The following is a 27,720-nucleotide window of genomic DNA, read 5'->3' as shown; positions in this document are numbered from 1 at the left end:
AATGGGCTCTATGCGCTGGCAGCCGGGTATCCATTGCAGTCTATGAGACGGCTCTGAACAGCCAATTTCAGCTAGTTGTTATTGGTTAAAATCGACAAAATCGTCACTTCCAGGGAAGCCGGGCTTCTCTGGGACTAAACGAGACAGTGTGAGGGACAAGAAGCCGGGCTGATGAAGGATTATTGGAGGTAGTGTTTGAAAGACATGAGGAGGGCGGGCTCTGTACTTCGGCGTCGGCGAGGAACACGGAAGTATGATCAGTCAGTCCCTAGCGGATGTCGAGAAAGTGCAGTCGTGTGCCAAAGTGCTGTCCGACTTTCTTTTCATATAAACGTTTCTTCTCATTGATGTCTCTGTACATTACTCTGTAAATAAATGTAAATATTACTCGTTGTGCTCCGTTAACTTTCATCCATTCTATCAGTTTGATCATTCGTGAATTCACTCGTTTATTTCATTTGTAGTTCAATCTGGTTGTAGGCTAGCTTGAGCCTTATTGGGATCTGCAGTGCTAGCTGCTAACAGGAATTGGTGAAGTCTCTGGAAAGCACAACCAGCTGGTATGACAGGGTCACAGACCATTTTCTGGAAAAGGAGCGGAGGGCAGAATTTGTGTATAAATAGTGTTCATGTTCATGAATCTGAAGTGTGTATATTGTTCAGTAATGTTAAGAGAATGGTGGGCTCTGTGTTATAGGTTATACCTGGGTATAATATTCAAGGTTCTGTGTGTTGCATAGCCTACCTGGTTATGAATTTCCAGACTGTGTTGCAGAAGATGTTCAAGGATGTGTTGCACAGCTGGGTGTTGTGTTAAAGACTCTGTGTTGCATATCAGGGTATGATGTTCAAGGCTCTTCATTGAATAGCCAGTGATTTTTGGATGTTTGATATTTTTGATTAAGGATATGAGGCACTAGCCTGGCAAGCCAGACTATAACATGAAATGTACAAGCAAAAATACTTTCTGCCACTAGGTAGGGTTGTCTAGTTCACTATGCTAATGGGGCACACCTTTCTATGCTTTGATATCCGGCCTACAGGTTTTACGATGAATGCATAAAATGGGCTTCCCCTGTTTTAAAAACCAGCAGCCGCCACTGGTTCACACACAACAGCCTCTAGAGTTTATACAGAATGGTGCAACAAACAAAAAACATCAAGTGAGTGAGCGGCAGTTCTGTGGGTGGAAACAAACGCCTTGTTGATGAGAGAGGTCAGAGGAAGATGGACAGATTGGTTCAAGCTGCCAAGAATCAGTGTTGTAGTCGAGTCACTAAACCTCAAGTCCGAGTCCAGTCTCAAGTCCCCAGTGTTCAAGTCCGAGTCATTAAAGAAAAGTTCAAGTCGAGTCCGAGAACAAGACTCCAACTGCAGCATTTGACGCTGGCTGTCGCTGCCTTTATGTGAAAGCGTCTCTGCTACTGTGTCGGACTAACGTTCCTGCTCGACTGCCCCATTTTAGTTAACAGGCTACAGATAAAAAGCTTGTTCATCACTCAGCAGGCCCCGCCCACTATCAACAGGGCAAATAACATGAGAGAGGGTTAACACTAGCGAGTTCGTCGCTCAGCAAGCCACGCCCACTATCAACAGGGCAATGAACATACTGTAGCATGTCACTTCCTTCTCTGGGTGGAGTCTCGCCAAATGACGATTGAAGTTCGAGGCTGTCCCCGTCGTCTCCTCGATAGTTCTTCTACATATGTGACCCCTCACCGAATCCAGGGACGCATGTCGGCCGAAACGAATCCGAGATAATCGCAAAAGAAGCATTTTTTTTTTTTCAAAATTTGTGATTTTTGTTTTTTTCCATCATGTGCAAGTTGAGATCTTGAAGAATGCAATCAGTATTTCAGATAATAGATTGTTTTGTTGGAAAAGCATACATTTTTTGTTGCAAATTGTCTCGTTTTTGTCAGGACTGTAGCCTGCTGGGGGGTGTGGGTAAATTACTATATGGGCCATTCACATGATGATTTAAGTCTTTTGTTTTGTTTTTTCGCCAATCAGCTTTATGATACGAGTTGAGCGCATGGCTACTTAACTGCATACAGGCGTGTAATTTCACTATGGAATGAGGAAGCTAAACAGAGCGCAGAGGAGCTGACACACCGCGAAGCAAACAGACACACGGTATTTACATCGGAGATGACCATTTCTAGCAAAAAAACCCGCAACCTCGTTTTCCAGATTGAATGGAATACTTGAATGATCGGATGATACACGGACCGTTCTAGGATTATATTTCATCGGAGGCATTGGTGTGTGCAAGGCGCCGTTTCTCTTTCTGATGGGGTGAGTTTATTAATCTAAGGCTGTGTGGTTATTTTTGCATGTAACGGAGAGTGTTGTGGTTTGGTTAAGCCTAGGTCACAACCGGACGTACGATTTTTTGGCCGTGTGATTTTTGGCGTTTCCCAAATCGCTGCGGTTTTTTTGTTCGTGGAGAAAGACGCACGTTGGCCGTAAGTTTGTCTTGCAACCTGAAAAAAAGGTAAGCGCCCGTAGAGTTTGTTTGACATGACAAAGAACCTCTGCGGCCGGTCTGCGGCTCGAAAATCAGCACATCACACGCGCACTCTTGTGCGTTTCATGCGCGCTCTCCATGTGTTTCTTGCGTTTTTTGCATGTAGACCGGCCGTAGGAGCGCGTACCATACGGCCGGTTGTGACCGAGGCTTTACATGAAACTAGTGTTGTGTTAGTTGTGTCATCATCGTGCTATCTTTCTTTCTTACGGTGTGAGTAATTTTTCAACCACAAAACGTTAAAGTATACTTTAGGACTTATTTTTGTACTTCATAATTGTGTTGGGCATACTTTGCATGGAAGGAAAATTGACGTGGTGATCTTTGTTTACATGAAAGTAGTATCGTGCTAGCTCGTAGGGGGTGGGGCTTTCCTTAATGTCATGCAGATGAGCACCATTATGTGCCCGCCCTACACCCAGAGTAGCTGAGATGGAAAACTTTGAGGGCGATTTTCTCCCTTTCCTGTTTTAAGAAGTATACACTTTCAAAAGGCCACACATTCTTCAAATATTGTCAGATCTCCACATGGAAGGCATCATTGGAAAGCTTAGAAACTGTACTTTCTGAATCTGTCAATAACTCAAAATGCCCCGGGCCGACATGTGTCCCTGGATTCTGTTTTCTGACACATATGGAACACGTAGCAGTGCATTTTTTCCCACTGCACGAGAAGTCTGTATAAACAAAGCGGACAATCCTAGGGGCGTTCTCTCCAGGCATTTTAGCGCCATTAACATTCTTTTGTTCCTGAACATGACGTATGAACAGGTGAATGTGCGTTCTCTTGCACAAAATTAATGTAGATATAAATATCTTCTGCTAAATTATTATGGCATGTTACAAAAAATAAATAAAAAATCTGAGTCCTCGTCTTCAATTTATGAGTCCGAATGCAGTTAATGCACGAGTCCGAGTCCAAGTCTGAGTCATCAGTGCTCAAGTCCAAGTCAAGTCATGAGTCCTTAAAATTATGGCACAAGTCAGACTCGAGTACTACAAGCCTGCCAGGAAGGATATACGGTAGTAACTCACTATATCCTTCCTGGCAGGCTTGTAGTACTCGAGTCTGACTCGTACCATAATTTTAAGGACTCTTTACAACCGTGGTGAGCAGAAAAGCATCTCAGCATGCAACAGCAGAACACATTGGGTTCCACTCTTGCAGCCAAGAACAAGAATCTTAGAATCAACGACAAGTTCCTATTAAAGTTGATGGTGAGTGTACATTTAAAAAAAAAAATAGATATTCATTAATTACCTGGCATGTGATGAACACCATCCAGTGGATTTTTTTCAAAGTTGAACATTGCCACTACTGTTGGAGCAGCTGAGAACTGTCCAGGTTCTTCCTGAGTTCTTAGACACTGTTGTCAAAAATAATGGTACATAGAAAGCCAAGATCAAAGCAGAAAATCTCATCCTTCTATGGACAGCTTCCATCCATACGTGTACATATTGTAGGGAGACGCCACCGCAGTAACAACGACTTGTCTCCTTCCAGTACTTCCCCCGATCTGTCTATAGAGTTGCTGCTAACGCCTGAATGAATTCTGCCTTACGGCAAGTCACTGCCAAAATATTTCTCCCAGAATTGTCTACTATCCACTTGCATTATTCAACAATTAACATGCACATTTGCATCGCCCTCATTTTTTTTAAATAAAGAAATGAAATGCATGAACGAATGAAATGGATGTGTCACCTCCTGTCTGTCGGTTGCATCATTCTTGGCACGAACAATGGCAAGCAGCCTTGGTGAATCTTCTCCAACCAACATGGACTTGGGCTTCATTCTTGATCTCTTCTGAACTCTTCTCGTGTTCATTACACAGTAGTTAAGATCTTTACTTGTTGAACTGCAATTCTGGTCTTCCTCTTGATATGGTCCTGTGAGTTGGAGAGCATAAATCATACTTTCATGGCACCAGATCTTTTGTGGGTCTCCATAGGGAATGGCCAAGCAAGCATAGTTGACGACAACCTTTTGGCATTTTCATTAGTGGTAAGATGGAAGTTATGTTTCCCAGTGACTCATGAGTTTCCTGGGTGGCTATCCTTCCCTAGTCTTGCATTAAAGTCCCAGAGGTTGATTTTGATATTGTACGGTGGTTCACTTGTGATTGCAGATGATAAGTCATCATAAACTTCATCTTGTCTTCAGCTAGGTGTTGCATATTCAGTAGGTGCGTATGCTACAATAACAGAAACCATTGGGCTTCCTTCAAAGTAAACTTTGAGGATTCTATCGCTTATCTTGTCAGCAGATCGGTAAGCTGATACATGCTTCCTGCTTATGAGCAGTCCTACTCCTCCAACTCTGGTTTTTGAAGCTGAGCTGAATATCAATAGGAACTCTTGGTGATCACTCAACTGTTGGTCAAGAACTTCATCTGAGCCATTCTCAGAAAATGTGACAAATTCAGTTTTAAACATAAAGTTTGTTTTTTTTTCTCTAAAACCATTAATCCTGGCCCTCTAGTATACATTTATTTTAAGAAAGAATTTAACAGAGCAGTAAAAAAAAAAATTAGACAACTTGTCTGCATTTACAAAAATTTTATTTAGCCTAAATATACCCAAATGTCATTACCACATGTGTCTAAATAAGGATTAGTGAAATTTGATAGAAAATAATTCCTTTGTTTTTAATTTTTTCACTTTTTTTCTGAACTATTACCACTATACCTTCACTTTTTATTGTGGAAAATATCATGATCTTTGCTTCACCGGTTTTTGGTGTATAGTCTAAAATATATGCACAAGCATGTGTACTTTCATGATGTCTTTACCGTTACCCAAATGATAAAATCATGCTGTAACTCAGGGCTTTGACAATACAGGGCAGTGCAGCTACATGAGCAAGGACCAGGATGTTGAGCAGCCATTTTGAAAAAAAAAAATCACTGGTGCATGAATGTTGGAATCCGGGATACTGATCAGGTAAATATGAAATTTTGAGATGTCGGGGAGATTAATTGTCTTTGCTGTTACCCCCAAATGATCAAGATAATGATGCTGCATGTTGAAAAAGTTTAGTTCACCAAGTAGCAAGTTAGGATGGAATAATAAATGCATAACTTGTTTATCTTTTTTTCTGCACTCAGTGACCCAAAAATGCCATGATTTGTCTTTACCGTTACCCAGTCTTTTCTTTACCATTACTCTATAGCGTAACGGTTAACCCATTGACGCCTGAAATGCCTGCAAAAAAACGTCTGCAAATGCCTAAGCCAGTTTTTAGAAAAGGTCCCCATCTGCCTGAGGGTTTTCTGAAATAAAAATAATTAATTGAAAACGCCTATGAAAAATTCAATATCTCAGCCTCTGAAGCACATAAAGACATGAAATAAGTTGCATTTAAAAGATAAAAGTCTCTGCTTTTATTGGATCATGCTCATTCAGCATTAACACTAACACATTTTTATAAAAAAAAACAAATCTGGCATGCGCCTTGAAAATAATGACAAATCAACAATGCTGCGTTATGCAGCAACCGGCGCTAGGGGCAATGTTGCGCGACGCAGCATCCGGCGTCAATGGGTTAAGACATTATGGGTAATGGTAAAGACAACAACCGGGCATTATTTTTTTTCATAATAATGATGTCTCTTGCTTTGTGAATTCACTTTTTTTTGTCTATTAAATATATTTACATGGATTAACCGCCGGTGGTGGTGTAGCTCCGGACCCAGTTTTGGGCGTCGGTTCCCTCCAGGCCTTGGTTCGCTGTGGGTGATGCCTGTGCTCCCAGCTGTGGACTGCAGTGAGCTCGTTGCTCATTTTACATCGTGGTTGTCTAGCGCTCTGCGCTTTAATGCTTGGCGTGATGTTCTGAGCGATGTTGCTCGGTGGTGTTACGGCGGCTGTGCAGGCGGTTTGGACATACCAGCGCTCTGCGTGGCGGAGCTTCTCTGCTCGCTTTGTGGATCCATGTCGTGGTGTTCGAGCGATATTGCTGACGGCGTCACGGCGGCGGTGCTGGAGATGTGGGACTTGTTTTCATGCGCCTTTTGGTGGGACTGTGGCTGCTACACCACTGGAATTACATCCTGACCCCTACTTGGTGGACTTTTTACTTATTATTTTTTTTTTGTCATTTTTTATTTATTTACTTTTTTTCCTTGTCTATAATTGTAAAGCGTCCTTGGGTTTCTTGAAAGGCGCTATATAAATTTAACTTATTAGTAGTAGTAGTAGTAGTGGTATATACAAAAAAATTTTAAAATGTCTTTGTTACTCATCACATTCTGAGAATGGCCCATGGACAAAGAACAAGGGGTTCCAGAAAATCTTTCATGCTTTCTTACAGAGATTAAGAGTCAATTCCTGACGATGCCACAGTCATTCCTGAGTCCAACCCAGCAAAATTGGCTGTGCTCTGTGTGTGGGAGGGGCATACTTTCTCTCTGTCCTGTCAATCACAGTGACACTCGGCAATCATGTGCGTCTGTGAGTTCATGTATGTAGAAGAGGGGCGATAGCACTTTTGATAGATAGCTACCTATCATCGGCCGTCCATCGCAAGCAATGATGACTGCTTCATTAGGATGCGCAGAAACGGAAATGGGCTGCGAGGCCTGCACCAGAGCTCCTTTCCTAACGAAGCACCTTGCACAGTAAGGTAAGACAAATGATGTCATGCCCCCATCGTGTTGTCTCTCTGGACCTCCAGACCTGATGCCAAGTGGTGCACAAAAGTGCCACAGACCTGATGGGTGTGGAAGTTGTCCCACAGTGACAACTGACTTGCTGAGTGATGCCATCCATTGGCCATTTGAGTGGCTCTTCCACATGCCATCTGGTGGTGCGCCATTGACCCTGTTGGGTTCATCTGCCACATTGCACCGAAAAGCACCCTGCTGCCAGCGCCTTATTGGTGATGTACTATTTAACCCATACCTGGAACCCAGGCAGGTGCTACCACTCTGGGTAAGAATGGACCAGGGAGCAATGGTGATTAAGGGGTAACTCCACTTTCCCCAATACTCAAGTCCTCCTGGACCTGAGACTCACCACTGGTTGCAGTTTAAAGTCATACCCAGGACTAAAATAGCTACCTATACAGCATCTATATATCTCCAGATAGATAGATAGATAGATAGATAGATAGATAGATAGATAGATAGATAGATAGATAGATAGATAGATAGATAGATAGACAGACAATGGTCAATAATAACAACTGACATTACTAGATCTGTTAATGTTGTTGTTAGTCAGGTGTTTTATTTAGCAAAGGCATTTACAGTATAATACATTAATTTGTAATAAAACCCCGTCAGGTTTGATCAAGCTCTCTGGGCATTGAATCAATCCCCACAGACAGAGAGTGAGTTATGGCTTTAGTCAGAGCCCTGAAACTGTAACCTTTCACCAGGGAAAAATCGATGGACAACCTTTTCAATAGAATTGCTTTATGACCATCTGTTCACTCAGGGGTTTAATAAGTGACATATTGCTGGGAAACATGTCTGCTGTGATTGTGGTGAGGTGTTATTAGCACTGACCTAGCTTACTAGTGCCGTGTGGTAGCCGCTGTCATCCGTGATGATTAAATGAAACTGAACCTTCATCACTCGGCTCGATCCAGGAATGAGATTTTACTCAAACTCTGAAATTGAAACTAAAATTGAGACTGAAATGGTCTCTCTGTTCTTGTGAGCAGGCGAGAGTCCAGTATGAGTTTTAAGAATCAAAAGCAATCCAATGAGTCTCCGCAGGAGCTGTGTTTCACTCTCATGAAGGAGGTGTGACCTGTGTGCCAGGGCAAGTGATGGAGGTGTGGCCTTGGTATGTGTCAGGCTCTGTAAAGGAGGTGTGGCAAATGTGTCTCAGTGCAAAATAACGAGGCATGGCCTTTGTATCTGTCAATCTCAGTGAAAGAGGTGTGTCCTATCTGTCTTAATGATAGTGATGGAGGTGTGGCTTTTGTATCTGTCAGTCTGTGTAAAGGAGGCGTGGCATTTGTATCTATTAATCTCAGTAAAAGAGGTGTGTCCTATCTGTCTTAATGATAGTGATGGAGGTGTGGCTTTTGTATCTGTCAGTCTGTGTAAAGGAGGCGTGGCATTTGTATCTGTTAATCTCAGTAAAAGAGGTGTGTCCTATCTGTCTTAATGATAGTGATGGAGGTGTGGCCTTTGTATCTGTTAATCTCAGTGAAAGAGGTGTGTCCTATCTGTCTTAATAATAGTGATGGAGGCGTGGCCTTTGTATCTGTTAATCTCAGTGAAAGAGGTGTGTCCTATCTGTCTTAATGATAGTGATGGAGGCGTGGCTTTTGTATCTGTTAATCTCAGTGAAAGAGGTGTGTCCTATCTGCCTTAATGATAGTGATGGAGGCGTGGCCTTTGTATCTGTTAATCTCAGTGAAGGAGGTGTGTTCTATCTGCCTTAATGATAGTGATGGAGGCGTGGCCTTTGTATCTGTCAATCTCAGTGAAAGAGGTGTGTCCTGTCTGTCTTAATGATAGTGATGGAGGCGTGGCTTTTGTATCTGTTAATCTCTGTGAAAGAGGTGTGTCCTATCTGCCTTAATGATAGTGATGGAGGCGTGGCCTTTGTATCTGTTAATCTCAGTGAAGGAGGTGTGTTCTATCTGCCTTAATGATAGTGATGGAGGCATGGCCTTTGTATCTGTTAATCTCAGTGAAAGAGGTGTGTCCTATCTGTCTTAATAATAGTGATGGAGGCGTGGCCTTTGTATCTGTTAATCTCAGTGAAAGAGGTGTGTCCTATCTGTCTTAATGATAGTGATGGAGGTGTGGCTTTTGTATCTGTCAGTCTGTGTAAAGGAGGCGTGGCATTTGTATCTATTAATCTCAGTGAAAGAGGTGTGTCCTATCTGTCTTAATGATAGTGATGGAGGTGTGGCCTTTGTATCTGTTAATCTCAGTAAAAGAGGTGTGTCCTATCTGTCTTAATGATAGTGATGGAGGTGTGGCCTTTGTATCTGTTAATCTCAGTGAAAGAGGTGTGTCCTATCTGTCTTAATAATAGTGATGGAGGCGTGGCCTTTGTATCTGTTAATCTCAGTGAAAGAGGTGTGTCCTATCTGTCTTAATAATAGTGATGGAGGCGTGGCCTTTGTATCTGTTAATCTCAGTGAAAGAGGTGTGTCCTATCTGTCTTAATGATAGTGATGGAGGTGTGGCTTTTGTATCTGTCAGTCTGTGTAAAGGAGGCGTGGCATTTGTATCTATTAATCTCAGTAAAAGAGGTGTGTCCTATCTGTCTTAATGATAGTGATGGAGGCGTGGCCTTTGTATCTGTTAAACTCAGTGAAAGAGGTGTGTCCTATCTGCCTTAATGATAGTGATGGAGGCGTGGCTTTTGTATCTGTCAGTCTGTGTAAAGGAGGCGTGGCATTTGTATCTATTAATCTCAGTAAAAGAGGTGTGTCCTATCTGTCTTAATGATAGTGATGGAGGCATGGCCTTTGTATCTGTTAATCTCAGTAAAAGAGGTGTGTCCTATCTGCCTTAATGATAGTGATGGAGGCGTGGCCTTTGTATCTGTTAATCTCAGTGAAAGAGGTGTGTCCTATCTGTCTTAATGATAGTGATGGAGGTGTGGCTTTTGTATCTGTCAGTCTGTGTAAAGGAGGCGTGGCATTTGTATCTATTAATCTCAGTGAAAGAGGTGTGTCCTATCTGTCTTAATGATAGTGATGGAGGTGTGGCCTTTGTATCTGTTAATCTCAGTAAAAGAGGTGTGTCCTATCTGTCTTAATGATAGTGATGGAGGTGTGGCCTTTGTATCTGTTAATCTCAGTGAAAGAGGTGTGTCCTATCTGTCTTAATAATAGTGATGGAGGCGTGGCCTTTGTATCTGTTAATCTCAGTGAAAGAGGTGTGTCCTATCTGTCTTAATAATAGTGATGGAGGCGTGGCCTTTGTATCTGTTAATCTCAGTGAAAGAGGTGTGTCCTATCTGTCTTAATGATAGTGATGGAGGTGTGGCTTTTGTATCTGTCAGTCTGTGTAAAGGAGGCGTGGCATTTGTATCTATTAATCTCAGTAAAAGAGGTGTGTCCTATCTGTCTTAATGATAGTGATGGAGGCGTGGCCTTTGTATCTGTTAAACTCAGTGAAAGAGGTGTGTCCTATCTGTCTTAATGATAGTGATGGAGGCGTGGCCTTTGTATCTGTCAATCTCAGTGAAAGAGGTGTGTCCTATCTGCCTTAATGATAGTGATGGAGGCGTGGCCTTTGTATCTGTTAATCTCAGTGAAAGAGGTGTGTCCTATCTGTCTTAATGATAGTGATGGAGGTGTGGCTTTTGTATCTGTCAGTCTGTGTAAAGGAGGCGTGGCATTTGTATCTATTAATCTCAGTGAAAGAGGTGTGTCCTATCTGTCTTAATGATAGTGATGGAGGTGTGGCCTTTGTATCTGTTAATCTCAGTAAAAGAGGTGTGTCCTATCTGTCTTAATGATAGTGATGGAGGTGTGGCCTTTGTATCTGTTAATCTCAGTGAAAGAGGTGTGTCCTATCTGTCTTAATGATAGTGATGGAGGTGTGGCTTTTGTATCTGTCAGTCTGTGTAAAGGAGGCGTGGCATTTGTATCTATTAATCTCAGTAAAAGAGGTGTGTCCTATCTGTCTTAATGATAGTGATGGAGGCGTGGCCTTTGTATCTGTTAAACTCAGTGAAAGAGGTGTGTCCTATCTGTCTTAATGATAGTGATGGAGGCGTGGCCTTTGTATCTGTCAATCTCAGTGAAAGAGGTGTGTCCTATCTGCCTTAATGATAGTGATGGAGGCGTGGCCTTTGTATCTGTTAATCTCAGTGAAAGAGGTGTGTCCTATCTGTCTTAATGATAGTGATGGAGGTGTGGCTTTTGTATCTGTCAGTCTGTGTAAAGGAGGCGTGGCATTTGTATCTATTAATCTCAGTAAAAGAGGTGTGTCCTATCTGCCTTAATGATAGTGATGGAGGCGTGGCCTTTGTATCTGTTAATCTCAGTGAAGGAGGTGTGTTCTATCTGCCTTAATGATAGTGATGGAGGCGTGGCATTTGTATCTATTAATCTCAGTAAAAGAGGTGTGTCCTATCTGCCTTAATGATAGTGATGGAGGCGTGGCCTTTGTATCTGTTAATCTCAGTGAAATAGGTGTGTTCTATCTGCCTTAATGATAGTGATGGAGGTGTGGCCTTTGTATCTGTTAATCTCAGTGAAGGAGGTGTGTTCTATCTGCCTTAATGATAGTGATGGAGGCGTGGCCTTTGTATCTATTAATCTCAGTGAAAGAGGTGTGTCCTATCTGTCTTAATGATAGTGATGGAGGTGTGGCCTTTGTATCTGTTAATCTCAGTAAAAGAGGTGTGTCCTATCTGTCTTAATGATAGTGATGGAGGTGTGGCCTTTGTATCTGTTAATCTCAGTGAAAGAGGTGTGTCCTATCTGTCTTAATAATAGTGATGGAGGCGTGGCCTTTGTATCTGTTAATCTCAGTGAAAGAGGTGTGTCCTATCTGTCTTAATGATAGTGATGGAGGTGTGGCTTTTGTATCTGTCAGTCTGTGTAAAGGAGGCGTGGCATTTGTATCTATTAATCTCAGTAAAAGAGGTGTGTCCTATCTGTCTTAATGATAGTGATGGAGGCGTGGCCTTTGTATCTGTTAAACTCAGTGAAAGAGGTGTGTCCTATCTGTCTTAATGATAGTGATGGAGGCGTGGCCTTTGTATCTGTCAATCTCAGTGAAAGAGGTGTGTCCTATCTGCCTTAATGATAGTGATGGAGGCGTGGCCTTTGTATCTGTTAATCTCAGTGAAAGAGGTGTGTCCTATCTGTCTTAATGATAGTGATGGAGGTGTGGCTTTTGTATCTGTCAGTCTGTGTAAAGGAGGCGTGGCATTTGTATCTATTAATCTCAGTAAAAGAGGTGTGTCCTATCTGCCTTAATGATAGTGATGGAGGCGTGGCCTTTGTATCTGTTAATCTCAGTGAAGGAGGTGTGTTCTATCTGCCTTAATGATAGTGATGGAGGTGTGGCCTTTGTATCTGTTAATCTCAGTGAAAGAGGTGTGTTCTATCTGCCTTAATGATAGTGATGGAGGTGTGGCCTTTGTATCTGTTAATCTCAGTGAAAGAGGTGTGTCCTATCTGCCTTAATGATAGTGATGGAGGCGTGGCCTTTGTATCTGTTAATCTCAGTGAAAGAGGTGTGTCCTGTCTGTCTTAATGATAGTGATGGAGGCGTGGCTTTTGTATCTGTTAATCTCAGTGAAAGAGGTGTGTCCTATCTGCCTTAATGATAGTGATGGAGGCGTGGCCTTTGTATCTGTTAATCTCAGTGAAGGAGGTGTGTTCTATCTGCCTTAATGATAGTGATGGAGGCGTGGCCTTTGTATCTGTCAATCTCAGTGAAAGAGGTGTGTCCTGTCTGTCTTAATGATAGTGATGGAGGCATGGCCTTTGTATCTGTCAATCTCAGTGAAAGAGGTGTGTCCTGTCTGTCTTAATGATAGTGATGGAGGCGTGGCTTTTGTATCTGTCAATCTCAGTGAAAGAGGTGTGTCCTGTCTGTCTTAATGATAGTGATGGAGGCGTGGCTTTTGTATCTGTTAATCTCAGTGAAGGAGGTGTGTCCTATATGTCTTAATGATAGTGATGGAGGCGTGGCCTTTGTATCTGTCAATCTCAATGAAAGAGGTGTGTCCTCTCTGTCGTAATGCCAGTGAAGGAGGTGTGGCCTTTGTATCTGTCAGGCTCTGTAAAGGAGGTGTGGCCAGTGTGTCTCAGTGCAAAAGAAGGAGGCGTGGCCTTTGTATCTGTTAATCTCAGTGAAAGAGGTGTGTCCTGTCTGTCTTAATGATAGTGATGGAGGCGTGGCTTTTGTATCTGTTAATCTCAGTGAAAGAGGTGTGTCCTATCTGCCTTAATGATAGTGATGGAGGCGTGGCCTTTGTATCTGTTAATCTCAGTGAAGGAGGTGTGTTCTATCTGCCTTAATGATAGTGATGGAGGCGTGGCCTTTGTATCTGTCAATCTCAGTGAAAGAGGTGTGTCCTGTCTGTCTTAATGATAGTGATGGAGGCATGGCCTTTGTATCTGTCAATCTCAGTGAAAGAGGTGTGTCCTGTCTGTCTTAATGATAGTGATGGAGGCGTGGCTTTTGTATCTGTCAATCTCAGTGAAAGAGGTGTGTCCTGTCTGTCTTAATGATAGTGATGGAGGCGTGGCTTTTGTATCTGTTAATCTCAGTGAAGGAGGTGTGTCCTATCTGCCTTAATGATAGTGATGGGGGTGTGGCCTTTGTATCTGTCAATCTCAGTGAAAGAGGTGTGTCCTATCTGTCTTAATGATAGTGATGGAGGCGTGGCCTTTGTATCTGTCAATCTCAGTGAAAGAGGTGTGTCCTATATGTCTTAATGATAGTGATGGAGGCGTGGCCTTTGTATCTGTCAATCTCAATGAAAGAGGTGTGTCCTCTCTGTCGTAATGCCAGTGAAGGAGGTGTGGCCTTTGTATCTGTCAGGCTCTGTAAAGGAGGTGTGGCCAGTGTGTCTCAGTGCAAAAGAAGGAGGCATGGCATTTGTATCTGTCAATCTCAGTGAAAGAGGTGTGTCCTCTCTGACTTAATGCCAGTGAAGGAGGCATGGCTTCTTTGTATCAATGGAAGTAAAGGAGGTGTGGCCTCGGTGTCTCGGTCTCAAATGAAGAAGCTGTGGCTTCTATGTCTTAAGGCAAGTGAACAAGGTATAGCCACTTTGTCTTTGTGCAAGTAAAGGAGGCGTGGTCTCTCTGGCTCAGCTACAGTGAAGGAGGCGTGGTCTCTCTGGCTCAGCTACAGTGAAGGAGGCGTGGCCTTTGTATCTATCAGTCTCAGTGATGAAGGTACGTCCTGTGTGTCTTCATACAAACAAAGGAGGTGTGGCCTCTGTGTCTCAGTTTCAGTGAAAGAGGCGTGGCCTCTGTACCTGTCCGTCTCAGTGGCCAAATCCTTTTTATAGAGTCTGTTTCAATATTTGCCATTAAGTCATCTTTAATTGTATTGTATTGAACCATTGCCTGCTTTAACCCTTTCATACACCAAAGGTTTGTCGTTTCCGAGGGAGAGATACACACTCGGAACGGAAAGGGTTCGGTTGTGCCTGACTTTACAACCTTAATCAGGTTTTTAATCAGTTCGCTCTCCACTCAGTACAAACAGAAGAAGTGCAATAAACATCTGTTCTGTTTCTCTGCATCACACAGCCCCAGTGGAATCACGGAAATTACACCGACTTTATTTTTTTTTTCACTTTTATTGCATATTTGAGCATGCTGTGATTTGAGTACATTAAATTAGTGCATGTGTAAGTTAACTGGTGCAGCCTGAGCTTCGAGCGGTGCAGGCCACCATGCTGCTTGCTTTGGTTCAGTGCCCGAATCCTGCAGATACAAGACTCCGGATTTTTCTACATGAATGCTAATGCTACAATTGGAAGTGGGTCAGCTCTCTTTAATCCGCTGTGCTTTTGGTCCAGTTTACAAAGACGTGCAGCTGACGAACACGCAGAACACCTGAAGCGAAATAAACATGACGTAACTTCTCAACAGCCTCAAAAGGATTGTAGTGATTAAACTGCTCACGAATCGGATCTGGTTATGAATGATTCATCGCTCCAGTGCTGGGATCATAAAAGGCCTAGATGTCAATTCTGACAATTCCGCAGCTGCTCATGGTCCATATCTGTTTTTTTTTTGTTGTTGTTGTTGTTTGTTTATATAAACAGCTGACATTCTTACAAGATGAGCTCCAACTCCAAACCAATCAGAAGTGTTTTTGTCATGTCAGGGCTGAAAGTGGCACCAAACTACACTTCCGGACTATACTTCCCAGAATGCATTGCAGAATTCAAACATGACCACACTCTGTCACGTTCACACTCACCAGACTACTCATCATACTCACCTGGAATCACTGACATTCATTCTTATATGGTATAAACATACTTTGGACCCTCATTGCGAGGTATTTGTTTGGTGCACCCATGCTTGTATTTTGCCTGGGTATTCATGTTTACCGATCGCCTGACTCTTGCCTGCTTTTGACCACGATTCATGATTCTTAATAAATATCTTTAGTTAGCCTGGGCCTGCCCATCCTAAGCGTGACGCAACACGAGGGCCTGTTACGAGCTTAGTCTGGCCAGGCAGGCTATCTACAGCATTTCCAAGCTCCCGAAAAATCGGGAACCAATCAACTTTGAGCATCTCCAACGGCCCTGGGTAGAGGCGTGTTCAAGGCAGTGACGTAGTAGAACTGCGACCGGAAGCCATAGATTGTTTACAGAATCTATGCCGGAAGCGCTTCATTCACATCACGAACATGGAGCAGCAGCAAGCCTTTAACACAGCAGTAGGTGCTGTATTGAAAGCATTCAACGGGAAGTTCTCATTGAAAACGGAGCAAAGAGCAGCCCTGGAGGTATTTATTGAAAGGAAGGACATTTTCGCCTTGCTCCCGACCGGCTTCGGTAAGAGTTTAATCTACCAGTTAGCCCCGTCGCATCGCATACGTCAGAGGAAAGAGTGATGTGATTGGTTTAAGCTTCGTCACAGCCTTTTCTGGCTTCGACCAGTAGCAAACTGAGGCATTTCAGGGAGGCGGGTCAACCACGGGCTCTGGGAAACGGTTGGGCTTAATAGCTTGGCCAGACCAAATGCTCAGAGAGCTTTGAAGTCACGTTAGCCAGGCTAATCTTTAGTATAAATACGCAGGCGGCACAGTGGTGTAGTGGTTAGCACTGTGGCCCACAGCAAGAAGGTCCTGGGTTCATGGCCGGCGAGGGCCTTTCTGTGTGGAGTTTGCATGCTGTTCATGTGGGTTTCCTCTGGGTGCTCCGGTTTCCCCCACAGTCCAAAGACATGCAGGTTAGGCTAATTGGTGGCTCTAAATTGACCGTAGGTGTGAATGTGAGTGTGAGCCCTGTGATGACCTGGCGACTTGTCCGCCTCTCGCCCGTAGTCAGCTGGGATAGGCTCCAGTTTGCCTGTGACCCTGTAGGACAGGATAAGTGGCTACAGATAATGGATGGATGGATAAATACGCAGGTGATTTATAGGAAATCGTGCGCTCTGATTGATCAAGAAATTCCTTGAGCGACTCGGCAAAATGGCGGCCGATCACTTTGTCACCATAAGTGAGGAAGGATTACAGATTATGAAAGAAAATGTTGTTCCTAAACTAAAAGCACTAAAGATGCTACGAAGTTTGGTCTAAAACTATTCATAGGGAAGGTGGAGTTGGGATTTATTTTATCGATTTCAAAATAAAGGATTTCATGTGACTTGGTGTAAATCAGTGACATTACATGGACATGCTGCTTTTGAAGTTTGAAATAAATTATTTTTAATATGCTTTAAAAAAAATCACTGATGTATTTTCCTAAAACAGTTATCCACCTCAGGCTGGGTGAATAATTACCTCAATTCCATCTCGATTATTATTTAAATAATATTGGCTGGCTTTTTTCATGGTATATCAGATATATTCCATTCAGCTAGCATGAAACTGACTGAATGAGTTGAAGACGAGTAGCTGAATGGAATATATCTAATATACCATGAAAAAAGCCAGCCAATATTATTATTATCTCATTATCTGTAGCCGCTTTATCCTGTTCTACAGGGTCGCGGGCAAGCTGGAGCCTATCCCAGCTGACTACGGGCGAAAGGCAGGGTACACCCTGGACAAGTCGCCAGGTCATCACAGGGCTGACACATAGACACAGACAACCATTCACACTCACATTCACACCTACGCTCAATTTAGAGTCACCAGTTAACCTAACCTGCATGTCTTTGGACTGTGGGGGAAACCGGTGCACCCGGAGGAAACCCACGCGGACACGGGGAGAACATGCAAACTCCACACAGAAAGGCCCTCGCCGGCCCCGGGGCTCGAACCCAGGACCTTCTTGCTGTGAGACGACAGCGCTAACCACTACACCACCGTGCCGCCCTATTATTATTATTATTATTATTATTATTATACATACACACTCTCTTTTCCAGTTTTTTGATGTCCATTGGTATGTTTTTCTCTTGTAAACAGAGGGGAACCGTCAGGGCATTCTATTCCTTCAGAGACGGCCCAAACATATCAGCATTCTCAAATCCCAGCACAAGCTTAACTGCGAGTCAGCGCTGTCAGCGAAGTCACTTTCTAGCCGGTGTAGCGTTCATCAGTAGTGTTAACGAATGCTAATAAAGCAGTCAAGCCAGTGCTATCGAGAGCTACAGGCTAACGACTGAGAAACGAAGATTTCTGTCTCCAGACTCTTCTTCCACGCTGCATGCTCACTACAGTATTTTTCACTCAGACTTAAGGATTCATCCCCCTGTGTAATTTACTGAGTTACTTTTAAAATCAACATCAACAGCTACACACAACGGAGCACCTGACAGCCTGACGCTAATCCCTAACAAAATCCTTTACCCTGTTGGTTTCTTGGTGTCTGGCTCAGTTTTGGCTGAGCTCTAGTCCCAGCTGTAATAGTAATGTTTCCTCACTGCTTGTAAATATGTGTGAAGAATATCTAATGAAGTTTTGGGAGCCTTTCGGCTGTTCAACACATCTTTCTTTTTCCCGGTGAACAAAGAAATGATTGTGCGCATGCGGAGCAGAAAACGTTCTCATTTAATATTTGCATCAGTGCCGATGTGTGACGTCACGTTGTCTTGACAACCGTGAAATATCGTAAACCATATTCAACGCTCATTCTCCATTGGGTAGAGTGACGTAATACACATAGGATAAGCGATATGCTAACAATATTGCATGCTATCAAACCAAATGAATGAAACCCGCTAGAAGGGAATAGAACACGTGTTTTTAGTCCGTGGGGGAAAAGCATCCTGGATGTATAATAATCACCGATATTCACTTCACCTTCCAAGAATAATTATGAAATAATCCGCATTTGCGTCCGCCTGCTTTCTCTAACAGTGTTACTCAATCTCTGACCAATCAGAAGTCTTATTACTCAACACCAGCACTGCAGAGTTAAACCCTGTGATATTCTAGCGGCCATGTGATCGAAGAGCAAACGTAATGACGTGGAAACCGGCGGTAATTAAATTGAAAAAATGTCACTGTTTTTGATTTAATAGAATTGTAAAAAATAAAATAAAAAAATTCTCTCTCTCTGTTCCCTCTCTCTCTCTCTCTCTCTCTCTCTGTTCCCTCTCTCTGTTCCCTCTCTCTCTTTCTCTCTGTTCCCACTCTGTTCCCTCTCTCTCTCTCTCTCTCTCTGTTCCCACTCTGTTCCCTCTCTCTCTCTCTCTCTCTCTGTTCCCACTCTGTTCCCTCTCTCTCTCTCTCTCTCTCTGTTCCCACTCTGTTCTCTCTCTCTCTCTCTCTCTCTCTCTCTCTCTCTCTCTTCTCTCTCTGCTCCCTCTCTCTCTGTTCTCTCTCTCTCTCTGTTCCCACTCTGTTCCCTCTCTCTCTGTTCCCTCTCTCTCTGTTCTCTCTCTCTCTCTGTTCCCACTCTGTTCCCTCTCTCTCTCTGTTCTCTCTCTGTTCCCTCTCTCTCTGTTCCCTCTCTCTCTCTGCTCTCTCTCTCTCTGTTCTCTCTCTGTTCCCTCTCTCTCTGCTCTCTCTCTCTCTGTTCCCTCTCTCTCTGTTCCCTCTCTCTCTGCTCTCTCTCTCTCTGTTCCCTCTCTCTCTGTTCCCTCTCTCTCTGTTCTCTCTCTGTTCCCTCTCTCTCTGTTCCCTCTCTCTCTCTCTGTTCCCTCTCTCTCTGTTCTCTCTTTCTCTCTGTTCTCTCTTTCTCTCTCTGTTCCCTCTCTCTCTGTCTGTTTTCTCTCTCTCTGTTCTCTCTCTCTGTTCTCTCTTTCTCTCTGTTCCCTCTCTGTCTGTTTTTTCTCTCTCTGTTCTCTCTCTCTCTGTTCTCTCTTTCTCTCTGTTCCCTCTCTCTCTGTCTCTGTTTTTTCTCTCTCTGTTCTCTCTCTCTGTTCTCTCTTTCTCTCTGTTCCCTCTCTCTCTGTCTGTTTTTTTTCTCTCTCTCTGTTCTCTCTCTTTCTCTCTCTGTTCTCTCTTTCTGTTCTCTTTCTCTCTCTGTTCTCTCTTTCTCTCTGTTCCCTCTCTGTTCCCTCTCTCTGTTCTCTCTTTCTCTCTTTCTCTCTGTTCCCTCTCTCTCTGTCTCTGTTCTCTCTCTCTCTCTCTCTCTCTCTCTCTCTCTGTTCTCTCTCTCTCTCAGGAGCATGTGATCCGTGAGGAGGCCCGCAGTCTGACGCCTCGCCAGTGTGCAGCCATGGACCTCGTGCTTCCCACCATCAAGGTAACTCCTTCTCTCTCTTTTTTCCATCTCTCTCCTCTCTTACTCTATCTCTCTTCTTCCTTTATTCTTTCATCATCATTCCATCTATCAACAAGGACAAATTTCTTTTCTTTTCACTCACTTTACACTCAATCCCTTCTCTCTTTCTCGGTTCATCTCTTCTCTCTCTCTCTCTCTCTCTCTCTCTCTCTCTCTCTCTCTCTCTGTTTCTGTCTCTGTATTTCCGTCTAGCACTCTTTCCCTCTCTCTCACTTCTTCTCCTCATCCTCCCATCCATCTTCAGGTGAAAATTCTTTCTCTTTACTCCTCCACACACAGATGGTCTTATTCTCTGAAAACATATCGTTTGTCCATCTGGGAAAAAAAAACAGCGTGTGATTGTTCTCAGTAGAACGTGATCATGGACAGTTCTCTGTTTTAGAAACAGTTACAGGTCCCTTAATGAAGCAAAGATCCCTCGGATATACATCTCCCTAAGAGTAGAAGTGTGTGTGTGTGTGTGTGTGTGTGTGTGTGTGTGTGTGTGTGTGTGTGTGTGTGTGTGAGAGAGAGAGAGAGAGAGAGAGCTATTTTGGGAAGCAGATGGAGGTCTGACCTTGGTATGCATGGTGAGAACGCTCACTGTGAAGGTGTGAGGTGGTAACACGACCTCTCTGTGTCCTGTGGGTGCTGACGCTCACTCACTCACGCACGCGCACACACACACACACACACACACACACACACACACACACACACACGCATGTAAACCGAGTGTTGCTTGTTTTCGAAACACTGACCGTCTCTGTCTGTGTCAGAGAACACGACTGATTCAGACTCTGTCTCCTTAGCAACCGTCTCCACCTCCTTCCTGGCTTTCTGACCAATCACAGAGCCAGGATGTTCCTCATTAGCATGCAAAGCAGATGAACCAATTAAAGGAGTTGAAAAGCCTAAAATAAAGGCTTGGTGAAATAATCAGCTTCGGAGTGGTAACAGTAACTCCGCTTCATCACACCGTCCTGTCGCTGATTATTTTCCTCTGATAGCATGACACGGAGCGTCTTATTCCTCACTTAAATGGGATAAATGTCTGGAAAGGGGTTTCCACAATCTCCGTCCCCATCGGCTGTGATAAAGTCGTCAATTTGCATTGACTCCACCCACTATTTTACACTCTCGGGTAGAAAGAATGGACTGAAGAAGTTATTTTGCTCATTTTGAAAGTTGTGATCCTCAGTAGGGTCTGGTAGTGCATCGGCTTGTACTTCCACAGGTTCTATCATGTTTTTCACACAAACATTAATAAATCACAGTCTGACTATGATAACATTAAACTATTCAACTAAGAGCTGAGCAAACACCACGCTGACCAAATAAATCACCCAGAGAAACACACAGGAAGAGAAACACCACTGAGGTGTGTAATAAGCGAACAGAGTGGATGAGACGTGCAGTGATGGAGTGCAGATGGTTCGGAAATTTCCGAGGAGATGGAATTGGTCCTGATATAAACCCACGATGTGTGTGTGACACACACTCACCTTCCCTAAATGAAGGCCGGACTGCCTTCCTGCAGCCGTCACAACTCGGAAAAAGCACTTTAAAGTGCACTTCAGCTGGAAAACAGGTCCGGTTCTGATCCATTTCTTCCAAACAAAGTGTGGCATTGGGGGGGGCAATACTTATGGATGTTTAGTGAACAAATTTTACATTTTCAAATTAGCTGCTAATCCTAGAGGTTCACATACTTTTGCCACTCACAGATATGTAATACTGGATCATTTTCCTCAATAAATAAATGACCAAGTATAATATTTTTGTCTCATTTGTTTAACTGGGTTCTCTTTATCTACTTTTAGGACTTGTGTGGAAATCTGATGATGTTTTAGGTCATATTTATGTAGAAATATAGAAAATTCTAAAGGGTTCACAAACTTTCAAGCACCACTGTATATAGATAGATAGATAGATAGATAGATAGATAGATAGATAGATAGATAGATAGATAGATAGATAGATAGATAATGGTCAATAATAATAAATATAAGCACATTTAAATAGATTGAGAGAGATAAACAAATGAACAAAAGTCAATAATACAACCCCGATTCCAAAAAAGTTGGGACAAAGTACAAATTGTAAATAAAAACAGAATGCAATAATTTACAAATCTCAAAATCTGATATTGTATTCACAATAGAACATAGACAACATATCAAATGTCGAAAGTGAGACATTTTGAAATTTCATGCCAAATATTGGCTCATTTGAAATTTCATGACAGCAACACATCTCAAAAAAGTTGGGACAGGGGCAATAAGAGGCTGGAAAAGTTAAAGGTACAAAAAAGGAACAGCTGGAGGACCAAATTGCAACTCATTAGGTCAGTTGGCAATAGGTCATTAACATGACTGGGTATAAAAAGAGCATCTTGGAGTGGCAGCGGCTCTCAGAAGTAAAGATGGGAAGAGGATCGCCAATCCCCCTAATTCTGCACCGACAAATAGTGGAGCAATATCAGAAAGGAGTTCGACAGTGTAAAATTGCAAAGAGTTTGAACATATCATCATCTACAGTGCTTAATATCATCAAAAGATTCAGAGAATCTGGAAGAATCTCTGTGCGTAAGGGTCAAGGCCGGAAAACCATACTGGGTGCCCGTGATCTTCGGGCCTTTAGACGGCACTGCATCACATACAGGCATGCTTCTGTATTGGAAATCACAAAATGGGCTCAGGAATATTTCCAGAGAACATTATCTGTGAACACAATTCACCGTGCCATCCGCCGTTGCCAGCTAAAACTCTATAGTTCAAAGAAGAAGCCGTATCTAAACATGATCCAGAAGCGCAGACGTCTTCTCTGGGCCAAGGCTCATTTAAAATGGACTGTGGCAAAGTGGAAAACTGTTCTGTGGTCAGACGAATCAAAATTTGAAGTTCTTTGTGGAAATCAGGGACGCCGTGTCATTCGGACTAAAGAGGAGAAGGACGACCCAAGTTGTTATCAGCGCTCAGTTCAGAAGCCTGCATCTCTGATGGTATGGGGTTGCATTAGTGCGTGTGGCATGGGCAGCTTACACATCTGGAAAGACACCATCAATGCTGAAAGGTATATCCAGGTTCTAGAGCAACATATGCTCCCATCCAGACGACGTCTCTTTCAGGGAAGACCTTGCATTTTCCAACATGACAATGCCAAACCACACACTGCATCAATTACAGCATCATGGCTGCGTAGAAGAAGGGTCCGGGTACTGAACTGGCCAGCCTGCAGTCCAGATCTTTCACCCATAGAAAACATTTGGCACCTCATAAAACGGAAGATACGACAAAAAAGACCTAAGACAGTTGAGCAACTAGAATCCTACATTAGACAAGAATGGGTTAACATTCCTATCCCTAAACTTGAGCAACTTGTCTCCTCAGTCCCCAGACGTTTACAGACTGTTGTAAAGAGAAAAGGGGATGTCTCACAGTGGTAAACATGGTAAACATGGATAGAGAGACAGATAATATTTATATTCTATATAATGAATGAATCTCATCTCATTATCTCTAGCCGCTTTATCCTTCTACAGGGTCGCAGGCAAGCTGGAGCCTATCCCAGCTGACTACGGGCGAAAGGCGGGGTACACCCTGGACAAGTCGCCAGGTCATCACAGGGCTGACACATAGACACAGACAACCATTCACACTCACATTCACACCTACGCTCAATTTAGAGTCACCAGTTAACCTAACCTGCATGTCTTTGGACTGTGGGGGAAACCGGAGCACCCAGAGGAAACCCACGCGGACACGGGGAGAACATGCAAACTCAACACAGAAAGGCCCTCGCCGGCCCCAGGGCTCGAACCCAGGACCTTCTTGCTGTGAGGCGACAGCGCTAACCACTACACCACCGTGCCGCCCTGAATGAATCTAAAATAATAATATGAATATTGCCCTCTCTGTACCTGACTAGCTGCAGTCAGATGTTTTAATTTAGTTTAAACAGTAATAAATCTAACAGAGAGAGAGAGAGGTTAGATTAGACCGTGACACACACTCCTATCAGTCCGTCACGCTGATGCTCCTCTGCAACATCTGCATAAAGAGAGAAAAACGCATGATGTTCCCCCAGTGAAGTTACAGACAGTGTGATTCTCACCTCGACTTTCCCTCTCACTCTCATTCACTACTGCCTTCAGTGGAATCTTCCTGTGTGTGTGTGTGTGTGTGTGTGTGTGTGTGTGTGTGTGTGTGTGTGTGTGTGTGTGAGATCACTTTCTTTCTTCCAGACTGCAAGTCTGACAAGAAAGAAAGAAAAAAAACCCTAAGCAAATAGATCTGAATGTTTGCGAAGTGTTTAGAGGAGAAAAGATGATGTTTTGTCTCAGACAGCGACAGGGTTGAACTTTTCCTGACACTTCAGGAACATCAGAGTTTACTTTGACAAAGGAAATGCATCAGATCATCGAATCATTTTCATACACAGAAGAATTCCGTGTAAAATAAACCGAAGCGATCAATAAACATAAGAGTCGGGTTAGATGATCAATCAGTCATCGGAGTGAGGAATAAAACTCTCTCAGTGTTGTGCTGTTGTAGGAAACTCATCAGTGACAGGGTGATGTGACTGTGATGGAGAAGAGTTACTGTTCCCAGCCCAATGTTGATTATTTTCCTAAAACTGAAGGGTTTTACAGTGTCTTGCAAAAGTATTCATCCCCCTTGGTGTTTGTCCTGTTTTGCCGCATTACAAGCTGGAATTAAAATGGATTTTTGGAGCGTTAGCACCATTTGATTTACACAACATGCCGACCACTTTAAAGGTGCACATTGTTTGTTTGGTTTTTTTGTGACACAAACAATAATTAAGATGGAAAAACAGAAATCTGGAGTGTGCATAAGTATTCGCCCCATATTTTTTTTCGTTTCCGTTTCCGGTTGAGAGTACGTTGTGCGCGTTCTGGCTGCCGCTTCTCACCGGAGCTCTTATTTTATTTCTTTTTCTATTTTTTTTCTGTGTGTTTGTGTAGTTTGATGTTTGTTTGAGTGTTTTGTCCGCCGGTTGTGGTGTAGCTCCGGACCCAGTTTTGGGCGTCGGTTCCCTCCAGGCCTTGGTTCGCTGTGGGTGATGCCTGCGCTCCCAGCTGTGGACTGCAGTGAGCCTGTTGCTCAATTTACATCGTGGTTGTCCAGCGCTCTGCGCTTTAACGCTTGGTGTGATGTTCCGAGCGATGTTGCTCGGTGGTGTCGCGGCGGCTGTGCAGGCGGTTTGGGACACACCAGCGCTCTGCGTGGCGGAGCTTCTCTGCTCGCTGTGTGGATCCATGGCGTGATGTTCTGAGCGATGTTGCTGACAGAGTCACGGCGACGGTGCTGGAGATGTGGGACTTGTTTTCGTGCGCCTTTTGGTGGGACTGTGGCTGCTACACCACGGGAATTACATCCTGACCCCTACTTGGTGGACTTTTTACTTTTTATTTTTTATTATATATATATATATTTTTTTTTTTCTTTCTTTGTCTATAATTGTAAAGCATCCTTGGGTTTTTTGAAAGGCGCTATATAAATTTAACGTATTATTATTATTATTATTACTATTATTCATATGAAACCCCTAAATAAGAGCTGCTCCAACCAATTCACTTCATAAGTCGCATAATTAGTTGATTAAGATCCACCTGTGTGCAATCAAAGTGTCACATGATCTGTCACATGATGTCTGTATAAATCAACCTGTTCTGGAAGGACCCTGACTCTGCTACACTACTCAGCAAGCAACATGAAAACCAAGGAGCCTCCAAACAGGTCAGAGACAAAGTTGTGGAGAAGTATAGATCAGGGTTGGGTTATAAAAAATAGCCCAGGGAGCGCCATTAAATCCATTATAGCAAAATGGAAAGAATATGGCACCACGACAAAACTGACAAGAGAAGGCCCCGCCCACCAAAACTCACAGACCGGGCAAGGAGGGCATTAATCAGAGATGCAACAAAGACACCAAAGAGAACACTGAAGGAGCTGCAAAGCTGTGGGGATGTTTTTCATCTGCAGGGACAGGAAAGCTGGTCAGGACTGAAGGAAAGATGGATGGCACTAAATACAGGGCAATTCTGGAGGAAAACCTGTTTGACTCAGCCAGAGGTTTGAGACTGGGATGAAGGTTCACGTTCCAGCAGGACAATGACCCTAAACATACCGCTAAAGCTACACTGGAGTGGTTTAAAGGGAAACATTTAAATGTCTTGGAATGGCCTAATCAAAGCCCAGACCTCAATCCAACTGAGAATCTGTGGCATAACTTGAAGATTGCTGTACACCAACGCAACCCATCTAACTTGAAGCAGTTGGAGCAGTTTTGCCTTGAGGAATGGGCCAAAATCCCAGTGGCTAGATGTGCTAAGCTAATAGAGACAAACCCCAAGAGACTTGCAGCTGTAATTGCAGCAAAAGGTGGCTCTACAAAGTATTGACTTTTTTTGGGGGGGGGGGGGGGGGATACTTATGCACACTCCAGATTTCTTATTGTTTGTGTCACAATAAAACAATAATGTGCACCTTTAAAGTGGTCGGCATGTTGTGTAAATCTAGTCTTTTTTTTTTTTGAAGTTCATAAGAAACTCAGCTTTATTGAGAACTTTACTGAGAAACTCCAAAGTGTTCCAAAGCGCTGACACTGGAGACTCCTTCCACAAAGCGTAAATAAACAAACATTTCCTGACTTTACGAAAACTGAACATATTAGTGATCAGTGATAATCACCATATCAGTGATGTTTCTGCAGAGCGTCTGCTGTGAACGAGTCGCTGTGAACGAGCCGTTATTATAGAAACAATAACGTATTAGGAGGAGTGCGGTAATATAAACCTATGATTTGTAGCTGCACGAGTGTCTGAGCTGCTCTGAGAGAAAATGAATCAACACCTTTTGACCAATCAGAGATTAGAACTCAACAGCGCTGTGATATTATAAGATTAAAAAGTGATGGAGTACAGGCGGTGCTGAACAATCTCCGTCTGATTGTCTGATTGTCTCAGTCTGGCTGGAGAATTGAACCGAGCTGGTGGAATTGGTCCTGTTACTAACACGCGGTGTGTGTGTGTGTGTGTGTGTGTGTGTGTGTGTGTGAGACACCATCACCTTCACTAAACGAAGGGCTGATTGCGTTTCTGTGTGTCCAGGTAAAAGCTACAACCAACACGTCAGCTGTGAGTCCTGTTTTACATCAGACATCAGACTCCACTGAGCTCTCAACGCACCATGATTCCTCTTCACCTTTTCAACAAATATATATATATACACACAGTGGTGCTCGAAAGTTTGTGAACCCTATAGAATTTTCTATATTTCTGCATAAATATGACCTAAAACATCATCAGATTTTCACACAAGTCCTAAAAGTAGATAAAGAGAACCCAGTTAAACAAATGAGACTAAAATATTATATTTGGTCATTTACATATTGAGGAAAATGATCCAATATTGCATATCTGTGAGTGGCAAAAGTATGTGAACCTTTGCTTTCAGTATCTGGTGTGACGCCCTTGTGCAGCAATAACTGCAACTAAACGTTTGCGGTAACTGTTGATCAGTCCTGCACACCGGCTTGGAGGAATTTTAGCCCGTTCCTCCGTACAGAACAGCTTCAACTCTGGGATGTTGGTGGGTTTCCTACTATGAACTGCTCGCTTCAGGTCCTTCCACAACATTTCAGTTGGATTAAGGTCAGGACTTTGACTTGGCCATTCCAAAACATTAACTTTATTCTTCTTTAACCATTCTTTGGTAGAACAACTTGTGTGCTTAGGGTCGTTGTCGTGCTGCATGACCCACCTTCTCTTGAGATTCAGTTCATGGACAGATGTCCTGACATTTTCCTTTAGAATTCGCTGGTATAATTCAGAATTCATTGTTCCATCAATGATGGCAAGCCGTCCTGGC

The 27,720-nt window shown here is 43.3% G+C and overlaps 1 protein-coding gene across 1 annotated transcript in view; it reads left to right on the top strand.

The window, feature by feature from the left end:
* LOC132888443 (protein unc-13 homolog C-like) overlaps positions 1 to 27,720 on the top strand; it is a 567,940-nt gene that overhangs the window by 440,162 nt on the left and 100,058 nt on the right. The window contains exon 29 of the mRNA XM_060924493.1: positions 19,727 to 19,807. Within this exon, the coding sequence (XP_060780476.1) occupies positions 19,727 to 19,807 (81 nt within the window). The remainder of the gene's footprint in view (positions 1 to 19,726; positions 19,808 to 27,720) is intronic.

The sequence above is a fragment of the Neoarius graeffei genome, chromosome 6 (assembly GCF_027579695.1).
Source record: "Neoarius graeffei isolate fNeoGra1 chromosome 6, fNeoGra1.pri, whole genome shotgun sequence".
NCBI lineage: Eukaryota > Metazoa > Chordata > Actinopteri > Siluriformes > Ariidae > Neoarius > Neoarius graeffei.
Note: the sequence above shows the minus strand (reverse complement) of the source record. Positions and strands in the feature narration are given on the sequence as shown.